At 42.4% G+C, this 12,569-nt stretch overlaps 1 protein-coding gene across 1 annotated transcript; it reads right to left on the reverse strand.

The window, feature by feature from the left end:
* Positions 1–1,112: 1,112 nt before the first annotated feature.
* LOC128453757 (core histone macro-H2A.2) lies at positions 1,113–11,561 on the reverse strand. The gene is made up of 9 exons (XM_053436834.1): positions 11,311–11,561; positions 9,598–9,775; positions 7,934–8,040; positions 5,034–5,228; positions 3,881–3,985; positions 3,687–3,786; positions 3,506–3,595; positions 2,358–2,532; positions 1,113–1,657 (listed from the first exon to the last, which is right to left on the reverse strand). Exons 2-9 carry the CDS (start codon positions 9,767–9,769, stop codon positions 1,492–1,494), a joined length of 1,110 nt encoding a protein of 369 aa, XP_053292809.1. The 5' UTR covers positions 9,770–9,775; positions 11,311–11,561; the 3' UTR covers positions 1,113–1,491.
* Positions 11,562–12,569: the final 1,008 nt, after the last annotated feature.

Genomic DNA, 12,569 nt, shown 5'->3' on the forward strand with positions numbered 1-12,569 from the left:
TGTGGGTTCATTTATTCTTTCATTCTTCTGTATAAACTGCTTTATTTCAGGTGTTCACTTCTGTGACATCTGGGCAAATGGAAGTGATATCTCCTGACATCTTATCTCAGAACAGCTGTCTGTCCCATTAAAGATGAGACGTTGGCTTCTGCCTTCGTTTTGCAATGTGCTGCCCTCTTGTGGCCACAGCAGGCCATTAGAATTGAGGTTAAGTAGCAGCCCATGCGTTTATCGGCTCTGTAAGTTTTGTAGATGAAGCTTTGGCTGGGTCTTTCTAGGCAGAGGGGAGAGCAGTCATCTGTGAATAACCCTAAAATCAGCTGACTGGCTCCACCACACTACAGACCCAGGGTTCAAATTGACCAGAATTTCTCCATCATTCAGAGGATCTGAAGGCTGACCACCATTTTCACACATTGGGACGATAAGGACAAGCTACCATAATGTTAAGTTACAGCACTGTCAACAGCCACATGTAGACCACCTGTGGTGCCCCAGTTGGGGGGAGTGGGGTTGTCTGAGGCTGCACGTCAATGCAGAAAGTGCCATTGAATGATCACAAAAGTAAAACCATGGAAGCTTCGCTGGTGGTGAACCAGAGTGTGGCAGAAGTAAAGTGTCTCTCTATCTACTCATTCCACCAATGTCTGAATGTGAAACACATATATGTCGAGAGCAGTTCATCCTCTCACACTCGTACAGAGTATTGTTAAGGAGCCAAAGAAGTGCAGTGTGCAACTTGTTGATTTGGACATGTGCCACTTCCTCATTCCCTCAGGCCAACACTGTCCCACCAGATCATCCTGATAATTAGACTGATTTCATTTCAACATATCAATGACTGACACACACATTCTGGGGTGTTGCTTTTGCTGATCTCCGTCATGTCAGCGACATTCATAGGATTATATTTTCTTTAGCGATTTCTCTACGAGGTAAAAGGACATGTTTGTGAGATATTACTTCCAAGCTTGATATTGAGTTGAATTAATGGATCTCTAATTTCGGAGAGTTGTTAACTTGGGTCTTAACATTGAACAGTAAACAGTGAAAAAGATAATGATGACGCTGGCATATTATAAGTGAGGCAGGTCTTGATGTCTGAGTACATCTCTGGTGTAAAACATTTGGGTTTTTATTTCAAAGCAAAATGAGAACCACATTTTTTTTATTTATTTTTTTAGTAAACTAACTGTATCAGAAACTACAGAGGCCAGGAAAAAAAACTGTTATATTTGTACATGGAATGTAAAAACATCGGTGAAAGAAGGAACCATAACAGCAAACTGTACGGATTTAAGTTATCTAATCTAGAAATAATGCAATCTCTTGAAGGGACAGTGGAACATAAACGTGAACAACACTCCACTCACAAATATTTTTTTTTTTATTCCTCATTAACCAAGACAGATCCAAAATCCCTACTGTCACCTATCTACACCATCAGCAACAAACAACACTTAGAAAAACAAATGCCTGAAACAGGACTCCTCACTTGGCGTCCAGCTTTGCCATTTCCTGAAGGTATATTCCGATGCTCTCACTGTCAAACAGAACAAAGTAAATGTTTTTCAGGGAGGAGCTGGTGGACGACACGAAATGGTTGGAGATGGCCTTGAGGATGAGCTGGGCGGCGGTTTGCTTTGGGAAGCCGTTCCTGCGGGAGACATTCAACAGAGCTGTTAGGTCAGTGTGTGCAGAGCTGTAGAAGCTGATGTTAGACACAGGACACGTTTTAACAGCGATGAAGAGGATGTGCAGCTGAAGAGCAGCTGTCAGAAATGATGTGAAGTGTCACGATGAGCAGACGGATTACAGATGGAGCTGCATCTGCAACTATATGACTAAATATGACAAACGCTGGTCATAGCTGCAGGAGGCAGTTTCATAAAGTGGCCGAAAGACTGGAACTATCTGCGCAGTCCCAGTTATCAGATTTACATCCTTGTGTGAACGAGTGGACGTTCAGACTGAAAGCAGCTCCTCATCCTGGGAGTCCAGCTACACCAACAGATCTGTGTTTTCACTTTGAAACAAGACAATCTCTGTCCAGATAAGTAGTTTTGTTCTGTATCAGAAATAATCCCCATCCATACTAACACTACTGAAAACATATATCACAAGACCCTTCACATGCTGTGGTCAACAGCAAGTCTACTCTGCAGTAAGAGGAACAGCAACGGATTTCTTTATTTGGACAAACAATGAGGAGTTGTCTGGACGCCTAGTGTAAGATAACCTTGTTTTTATTTGAAAACATAGAAGTGTACAAATAAGCATCTCTGCTGATCAGACACACAGGGGTTGAGGTGTCTGAGGTGTGTTGGATGAGTGAGGCGTGTCAGAGTGAAGCTCACCGTCCAGCAGGAAGTGAAGGGAAAGCTACAGACTTGAGCTTCTTCTCCTCTGCTGCTGAGAGACAGTTCTTTACCGTCTTCTCCAGCTGGTCTTCACACTTCTCCGAGCCCCACTGAGGGACGTTGCAGTGGATGACAAAGCGCGCTGCCATCCCGTTGGCCTGGCTCACTGCCACTGCAGGGGGCGAACACACAGAAACTCCAGTTTGACAACGACTTTTAGATCAGAGCTATTTCATTCATCAACTTTATTACATTAGTCCTAAATCCTCTTTAATCCTAAATGGATTTGCCTTTAACAAATCAAAGTTTTCAAAATTGTTGAACGTGACGGTTTTTCATGCAACAGTTTTGTCCTTAAATACACGAGGAATGCAAGTGTGTGTCAGTCATTAAGTTGAATAGTTTTTCTTTATTTAGAAGGTTCCAGCCTGAGTGAAATGGCCCAGGAGAATCTCAGTGGCTGCCAGGTTAAGAGCTGAGAAGAGTAAACGATAATGTGTATTTCTATGGAGCTCTTCCGGTCTTCTCAACTACTCAATGCTTTACAGTACAAGTCACATTCACCCATTCACATTGCATTTATTTGCAGCACTTCCTCTATCACACATCAATCATCACAGACGTCAGGGTCAGTATTTTGCCCAGTGGCACTTCAACACGTTGGTAGGCAACCCGCTCTACCTCCTGAGCCACAGCTGCCCCACTTTGTCCAGTATTCAGTTTGTCTTGAACGTCAACTCTGCTGAAAAGTCCTGCTGTTTCCAAACTTCTTTCATTTCACAGTTGGAAATGGTTGCATTTGTATTACAGAGGACTAAAGAGGAATCCTGGCCTGCAAGGCTTAGTATTTGTTCTGAAATGCAGAGTCAATTATGGGACCTTAAATAAACAGGTGTTAGTCTTTCTAAACTACTGTGCATCCAATCAGTTCAGTTTTTCCGTTAGTCAGCAAACAGCATTTTTATTTCAATAAAACAGCTATGTATATGAGAGGTTTCACTTTTCTATTTCTATTAATTTAGCAAACAAGTTCCAATCAACAACAGTACAAAAGGTCTATTAAAAAGGTGAAGAGGCCTGAATACTTCCTGAAGCTGCTGTGGCTCTTCATTAAAAGCAGACACCACACAGCACATGTTTTGTACCTGATGTCACCTCCAAGGGCCCCTGTGCTTTCCGCAGCTCCTTCACTCCATCCAGGAACTCCCGGCCTCCAGCCTTCTCCAGAGCGTTGCCTACACACGGAGCACAGGAGCAGGTGAGCACAAAACCATGATAGAAAACGTTCTCAATAAAAAACAGAATCCACAAGAACATCGTCCTCACCAACTCCGTCCTTGAGGTCCATCTCTGCATTTGTCGGGTTGATTATTCCTTCCACCTTGATTGTTCCGATTTTACTGATTTCACTCTCTGTTAGTGAAAGCTGTGGATTCACGACATTAACCACACAGTGAGTTTTCTTGATCTGTCTGCATTATACATGTTGAAGATTAGTGTCGACTGATAATGCACATCACCTTTTGTCCCAGGAAGAGGCTCTTCGCTGACAGGATGGTGAATCCGTCTCCAGGACCGTCCTCAGCTGTGGAGTTTGGTACAGACTCTTTGTCGTTGTCTGTGCTCTTTGGCAGATGTGCACAAAGTAATGAACATTAATACAACCCTACCTGCTAACTGATACACTTACATTCTGGAGCTGGCTATCAAAGTTGAGAACCAACTGAAATAGGTTTTTAGCACTGAGTACAAGTATCTGGAATCAACAGATGACATTCAACTCTGGTCCAACTTTGATTTGATATTTCATGATTTCCTGTTTCTCCACTTTTCGAGGTTCATGATAATTTTCTTCATTTAGCTTTTCATTTATCACAGACGCATTGGACACTGTCTGTGTGTCTGTGTACTTTGTTGAACAGAAAAAGGTGAAATATGTTTAACATTCATTCTTGACCCTGGTCAGAGCAAAACGAAGGTCCTCCAATGAGATCAGCTGAAGCTTTTAACAATATATCTTGTCCTCTTAATAAAAATACTCTTGATGGACAGTCCAAGACACTTATTCATCTACACACATGTATGTTCATGGAGTCCAGTTCCTCAGCTCAGCTGGATCTCTGGGCTTCTTGAACTAGGACTTAGTTGGACTAAAGTGCTCTTGAAAAAAGCTCAGTCAGAAGAAAGCTCAAGAAAAAAAAAAAAAAGCACAGCTATTAACAAAAGTGCAATTTGTATCTGTATTAAAACTCCACCATAATCAAAAACATCAGATCAACAGGCAGCTCTGATGAGCAAAGGACTCAGGCTGTTGGTTGGTTTCCTGCTTGGTGCGATTTGTTTGAGCAGTGGTGAACAAAGCAACATAAAAAAGTTTGACACAAGTTATAGACATGTCCACTCTGGGTTTGTATCGGGTTCCAGTACAGGTCTCATTGCTCTTGTACACGCAACAACTGAAGTCTGTTTCTACTTGTTCTGAATAATTGAACAAATAGTCACAGTGACACATTCAGTGAGATCCTGGCTTCTTTCTCACAACAAAGATCCTGGCAATTCCCTGCGTTAAGTGGACATTGATCACCGAGAAGCTTGACTGGACAGATTTGAGAAAGATATAAGATGTAGCCCTCCCACCTCCCTGTTCCATTCCTTCATGTAGCCCTGACTGACCTTTGGCTTTCGGCCTCGTTTGCCTTTGACCTTCTTGACGGTTTTGACGGGCTTCTTGCTCTTTGAGCGCTCTTCCTGTTTCTCAGGGATGGATGACTGGTCCACTTTCACCCTGGCCCCCCTCTTCTTTGAGAGCAGCTCCGGGTGGATGCGAGGCAACACCCCTCCGTTTGATATGGTCACCCCCCGTAGAAGCTGACGGAGAAAAATATGTCAGAAATGAAAGCGGTGGACGGTGTACTTTCCCAACAACTCACATTCTTTTCTCTTGTAGATGTGAAATGACTGTTAACAACAGAGTTGGGACACTTCCACCTTCAGGAATTTTAGCTGCTACAACGTCTGTCAGGTGAAACGTTCACTATCACCATGCATTGGCCTCACACTCCAGGGGAAAGTTTCATTCACAGTAACATGAGAGGACACTACATTCATGATGATATAACAATAATGACATAATGAGAACTATTACCCATCATCATTTGTTATGGATGCACCATTTCATTCAAAGTCACAAAATATAAAACACATGTGAAGTCACTTTATCAGCCACAGTTAGAGATCAGGGGTCTCATTTATAACCGTTGTCTACGCACACAACTGGGCCTGAAGCGTACTTCTCATGCAAAAGTTGGGATTCATAAAAGCAAACTTGACGGCACTATTTGCGCATTTCCACGCAAACTCTGACCCATGCATACGAAACGTTTTGGAGACGGGAAAGTGGCGACACAGACGTGAGGTGGTTAACTGAAGCAGATTATTGATCCACTTCATAATTTACATTTAAACCAACAGCTTTAGTTGTGCTCGCACAACATATCTGTCCCACACAAACCTTTTAATTGAAAATATATAAAAAACATTTACAGCAAATTACGTTCAGATTCCATTAAACAGCAGAGTTACAGAGCCGAGTCATTAATAGTTTTTATAAAATCTTCTAACACTGTGCGTGTATCATCAAATCACTGCAGTGAACGTGACTGTGCCATCAGGCGCACAGAGCACAGAGAGCACAGAGCGACCTTGAGATCACTTACAAGAAATGAAGACAAACTATTCACTTTCCAAATAATATCCCAAAGTGGAGGTTAGGATCCACTGATGTGAGGGAATCGGTCCGATGCTCTAAATAAATAAATACTGCCGTGACACTGCTGCGTGATTCTGCATGATTTGTGCACGTGACTGGAAGGATGAGGAAGAAGAGAAGGTTCAGCGATGTCTGATCAGCTGATATAGATTCTACTGATCTGTGATCTCTGAGCCTAACTGAGTCCAGATTCACACAGATCGACCGACGGAACCGAACCTTCAAGGTTGTTTTTTTTTGTCCTCCACCTTTGAATTGGATCAATTTTTATTTCATGCTCCGTTCTTTCTATCGTACTCACTCTCACACATTGTATTATCTACAGCAGCAGCAGGGTATCAGTGTATTTTCTTTATTAGTGACATCACTGCTGTCCCTTCACCTCCACCTCACTAACAAACACCTGTGCACACGTACACTTTTAGTATGAATCCAATGCAGTGTTTCATAAATGAGACCCCAGCTGATTAACACAAACAGCCTTATATGTGATGGCTGATCATGACCGAAACCGAGCTGGACAGAGAGAGAAGACTAAACTTAATTTGAACCCTTTAAACTTCTGTTGGTATGAGGCACCAAAGTGGACGATAGCCAAGAGAAAATTGCCAAAGGAAATACATATATTTGGGAGATGTTGAAGAAGTGTTGAAGTGCAGGACAGAGAACGAGTTAACATACACAAGAGCAGATGAGATTCACGACTCAATCATGTGGGTATTTTGGAAAAGGTCATTTTAAAAGCCTTCACTTGTGTGATCAGATAAACTTATTTAACTGAATTAAAGTTACAGTACATTTTTGCTCTGTACCATTAAGTAATAATAGTACAACCATCACCAGAATGGCAAGTACTGAAGTGTTCTCATTCCTGTCCTAATACACAAACACTGTTACACAAACTGAGACATGTTTTTATTAAGTCAATACTTAGTTGACTAAAAAAACCACTTGTTGATGTTGCTGTTCAAGCTCATATCTACTACATAAAACCTGGTACCACTGTGATGAGCTTGAAGACACAAAGAAGTGTGCGACTTCCTGGTCTCACACACTGAACTCATTACATATCAACGTCTACATTCAGTCTGTAGCCTGCTACTTCATTTCCTATTTTTTACTTGATCGTATGATTTTAGATTCTATATTTAATATGAAAAAGATGATTCTGCACCTTGATGATCATCAGACCCACGTCAAGAACCAGTGTTTGTAATGTTCACTGTTCTATACAATTTACATTGTCCAAATTGTTAATTAAGATGAATTGAACTTAGATATATAGATATGGGGCGGCTGTGACTCAGGAGGTAGAGAGGGTCACCTGCTAACCAGATGGTTGATGGTTTGATACCTGACACTTCCAGACACTGATCCCAAACTGCCCCTGACACTGTTGGCACATTTTGTTCCAACAGTGTATGAATTGTGTGCGATGGAAAAAGATGTAGTAAGAAACAGTTTATCAACAAATTCACCATATCAACCATATCAACTTTCTACAGTCATAATACATTTATTAATCCAACTAAACTTCCATATTTATCGATGCCATTATTTTGTCTATTTGTATTGATGTATTAAGAAGAAATTAAGAATTGTATCAACGAAATATGACTAATTAAAAAGTCCTCTCACCAGCAGCTCATTTGCTTGCTAGAAATGAAACATATTGTAAACTGTCTTTGAATTTAATGAGCCATTTTTTTTAGTTAATTCACAAAAAAATGACAGAAAGTTCACTGCAACAACACAGTGTGACAATCTCTGAGCACTTGGCTCCACTTGCATTGCAGCGTATTACCTGGTTGAGCTCCTCGTCGTTGGCCACAGCCAGCTTGATGTGCCTGGGAGTTATTCGTCCTTTCTTGTTGTCCCGTGCTGCGTTTCCTGCCAGCTCCAAGATTTCAGCTTAGAGGAGAAAGAACAGTGTGCGGAAACCCATCAAACAAGCAGTGTGTGTTCAAGGTTTCTAGCCCAACACAACAGCCAGGAAGATTAGACCAAACTCTCCAGTGAGGAAACCGGGTCGCTGCAGCAGAGTTGTGTACATAGACACAGCAAACAAACATCTAATAGAAGGTCTTTCTTCTGATTGTATTTGTGTTATAGGCCAGGACACTTCTATATTCCAATTGTTATTTTTAGAGAAGAAGAATTAGTCTTGAGGGATCATGAACGCTGTTCCTTTTTGTATCATTAAGCTGCTCTAACAAAGTCCATAAAAGTGTTTGTAACTAGTTGGGGACAGTTGTCGGAACATAATATATTGAAAGTTAGTTTTCTTTGTTACTGTCTATGTTCTGTCTTTTTGTTGTGTGTTGACATCTAGCAAACGAATAAACTATGAACACAAAAATCCGAGAATGTTAAACACAACACAATCAGGGACTGATTTATTATATCATATTCATCATAACTGCATCAATAAAAGTACATGCAAAACCCAATAATGGGACACATGACACCCATTGATTATAAAGTACAAAAGGAGACAGTGATTGGGTTCAGTCCGACACGAGTATATTTATATATACATCAGGTGGAATTTGGTTCATATTCTGTGACAATTTTTTTTTTTTTCAATAGGATTGGACTGAATGTCTGAAATAATTGCTTCACTCTTTTCAATGTTGCAATTCTCTGTTTATTCACAGACATGAAAGTTTCAACACACTTTTTTTCATGTACTCAACAGCCCCTTTGGTGGGATCTATATCTGCACTTTCAGCTTTGCATTCTGGGATTTCTGCGCAAATTTTAACAGAGGTCAAAATCAGGAAGCAAAGGAAGACCAGACTAGGCTGGGCGGGAGCTCCTAGGTTGTCCAACGAATCACATGGCTTCAATGATCTGTGAAAACCATTGGTCATACTGGACATCACTCAATACAACATGGGTATGAAGTGTCTGTCCAGTTCTGAGCCAGGTTGCTGAAACTCCCAGTGCGTTCACAATCACATTAACATGGACATAAATATAACATATACATATAATGTCACAAAACTCCCTAGTATAATATCTTTTAAGCAGAGGATAATAAATCCTGAGCTGCGTGTCATAATTACAAGTTACATGATATTATGACAGAATGTGATGCTTCACCTGTCAATACCCTTTGTCCCTGATGATTACAGTCTATATGTATATACACTGAACACTATAATGGTGACCTATTATGTACTATTACTACCGTGTAATCTGTTGCACTCTGTATTACACAGTGTAATTATATTAACTGAGCTTACTGTTACCCTCTCTTATTGGTTTTTTTCAAACTCTGAGAGCAAATAAATACTTTACACAGATCAATAGCACTGAAAAGAGCTTAAACACTTATTCCAGATATATTAACTGTATTTTTCAGTTTTAAAACCTTAGTTTATACTTTAAAAATGTACTTTAAACCGTCAAATCACTATTCCAATGTAAAGGAATGAACCCAGTTTTACCTTATACGCTACCTACCTGCCAGGTACTCGATGACCGCTGCCATGTAGACAGGCGCCCCCATGCCGATGCGGTATTTGTGCGTGCCAGTGCGCAGGTACCTCATCATCCTCCCCACAGGAAAGATGACGCCCGCCCTGGATGAGCGGGACAGCTTGGTGGCCTTCTTCTTTCCGCCTCTGGCTGACATCTTGTTCTGGACCCAGGGAGTAGAAACCCAATGAGTGATTAACATCAATACCTGCACAGTGATACAAAGTGCTGCACATGTTTGAGTAAGTTTCTGGTGAAACTGTACTTTAAAGCAAAACTAATCAAGCCTAGAACAAGTCATTATATAAGCACAATATAAATATATATTGGCTGTGGCTCATGAGGAGAGTCATTCTCTAACCAGGAGGTCACTGGTTTAAACCTCAACACCCTCTGTCCACAGTCTGAATTCCAAAGTGTCCTTGGGCAAGATACTGAGCCTGACGTACGAATGATGGGTGATAGAAAAGTGGAAATTAATGTACTTGTACTATACTGTACCTTAAGAAATGTCACGAACAGTGCTATATATATATATACAGTTATACATTTAGCGTTCATCATACACATATCAACCCACACAGATAGTTCTACGTTTTATTTTGACACAATTTTTCATGTTCGTCTCAATGGCAGAACTTCCTGTGACCCAGGATAATCCACAGCAGGGGACACTTTTCATATGGACTATTTTCTCTGGTAAACGGTATTTCATGCGGACAAATAACACATTTGATGTTTTGGGCATTTACTTTAATATAATAAAAGTAAAGAATAAAAAATAAAGTGCATTCAAACGATACAGATGATTGATGGGTGTTGGATTAAACGTGAGATAAACCGTGGTGAGAGACTTTGAGAACGGTTTGCACTGCGATAAGCTAACACGGTGTTTGCGGAGGAAGTGCTCTGACATGTTTGTACACAAAGTGGAGTGTTGTGTTATGAAGGAAACGTTATGTCCGCGGATGGTCTCCACGGCCCGTGCTTCTGTCTCCTCCGCCTGAACAGCCGCTGGCCGCGGAGGTTCGGGGGGCGGTGAGCGCTGTGTCGCGGAGGGCTCTGTGCGTACAGGTCGCAGCTGTGAGCGGCGGAGCGGAGCCGAGCTGCGGCCTCCACCGGACCTGTCATCTGTCTGGGCGCACTAATTAACGCAGGAGTCCACTGCTGCCCGGCACAGAAAGGTGGAGGGATATGACGATGTGTGCGGTGCGGTGCGGTGTTCGGCGCACGGGGACGTGAGTGCCGAGCAGGGCCGCGAAGGCTAACGTTACAGTACCCGAGCTGACATTTCATCGGAGCACCGTTAAGCTACATTGTAATGTTCTTTACATCAAACACAGTCCTTACATGGCGACACCCGCACGCACGGAGCGGTGTATCTGACTGTTAGCTTTAAATCAGCAGGGGGGGGGGGGCTGATGCTACAGTACATGTTAGCTAGGTAAGCTCTTAGCGCTGCACAATTATTGACTTCACCGAGTTAGCTCCTCTACGACATCGACATCAACCATAAGCACGCCCGTTCTATTCACCCAAACCCTGCCCGCCCCCCTCCGTCTTTTTCCGCCACGTCCCCTCCAGCAGCCCCCTGCATGTGTGCAGTCGCACCAGACGTGGAGAAGTGGAGCGTCCCCGTCACTCCGGATATGAGCCCAGGCATGAAAAATGAAGGAACCCTCCCCAAGTAGTTTCTACCTGTTTTCTCCCCCGAGATGCTGCAGCACGGAAAACTGACGAGTCCCCTCCGGTGACCGGCGGCGCGTTTTGTTTGGCTCGTGTTTAGTTGCTGTCCGTGTGCGTAGCCTGGCTTCTTCCCAACCTTAGAAAACACGCACACACACACGCACACGCACATACACAGAGGGGAGAGCAGGAACAACGTACTGTGGTCGGAGGCCGCCTCTGTGCTACTGATGCTGCAAAGGGGAAAATTCAATAGAGGGAGAATTCAGTGAAAACGCCCCCTTAACATGGCTACAAGAGGAAACATGTTATTTGGAAGGAACACGACGTGCTCACACACAAACATGACACTGGGTTTGAAAGCCTGATAAAGAGAACCTGCATTAAATGAAATGTCCTCTATGGAGGATGGATAGATCCAAAATGGTTGCCCTAAAATGACCTCGATATTTCCCCTCATGTGAAGGACACCTGCAGCTCTAACAGGATGGACATGCAGATTGTGGAGAGGTAAAGTGAATCAGACAGCTGATCCACGCAGCCTGTCGGATTCATCACAAGAGGAATCACAGGGGACTGAATCCAAGCATCCCATCAGATCAGCTGATCTGTCTTTGCTATGCCTAACCCGATAGATCAAAGAAGGGGGGCGACAGCCACAATCCTCTATTGACAGTCACATCTTCCCACCTTACAAGTCTACTGGCTTTTGTTCTTCATCCCTCCATTCATCTCAGCAGCAGTCTAAACTTCCTTGAGATTAGTCGTCTATCACGTTGAACATCACGTCTGTTCTCAACTGCATCACTATTCCATTACAGACATGTCAGATCTATTCTGCTGCGTTACCCTGCTGTAATAATAGAACAAACAGACATGAAGTGACAGGGGTTGGATTGAAAGTGCAAATTAATAAGCTATTAGTCTTGATGCAGACAGAAAGTGATATCGGACCTATTTTCAGAGTCAAGAGTTTTTAGTCCTCACTGTCAGTGGTTGGCAGTGTTTTGAATCTGATGCACTCATTGATATGAATCCATATTCGCCCTCTGCTAATGTAGATTTTACTCTACGACCTGATGCCATGCACAGTATGTTAGACCACAGTATGTTATTCTCACTTTCCCCACAATCAGTAGTATACTGCAACTCATTGACTCCAACCCCCAGAAGCGCTCAAAGGATAAGCTGTTTATAAAATACTTGGATGGATAAATACTTTAACGCATTTACGAGAAGTGCAGCAAGTCGCCCACATACAGTACTTATGC

This window comes from Pleuronectes platessa, chromosome 12 (genome assembly GCF_947347685.1).
Source record: "Pleuronectes platessa chromosome 12, fPlePla1.1, whole genome shotgun sequence".
Taxonomy (NCBI): Eukaryota; Metazoa; Chordata; class Actinopteri; order Pleuronectiformes; family Pleuronectidae; genus Pleuronectes; species Pleuronectes platessa.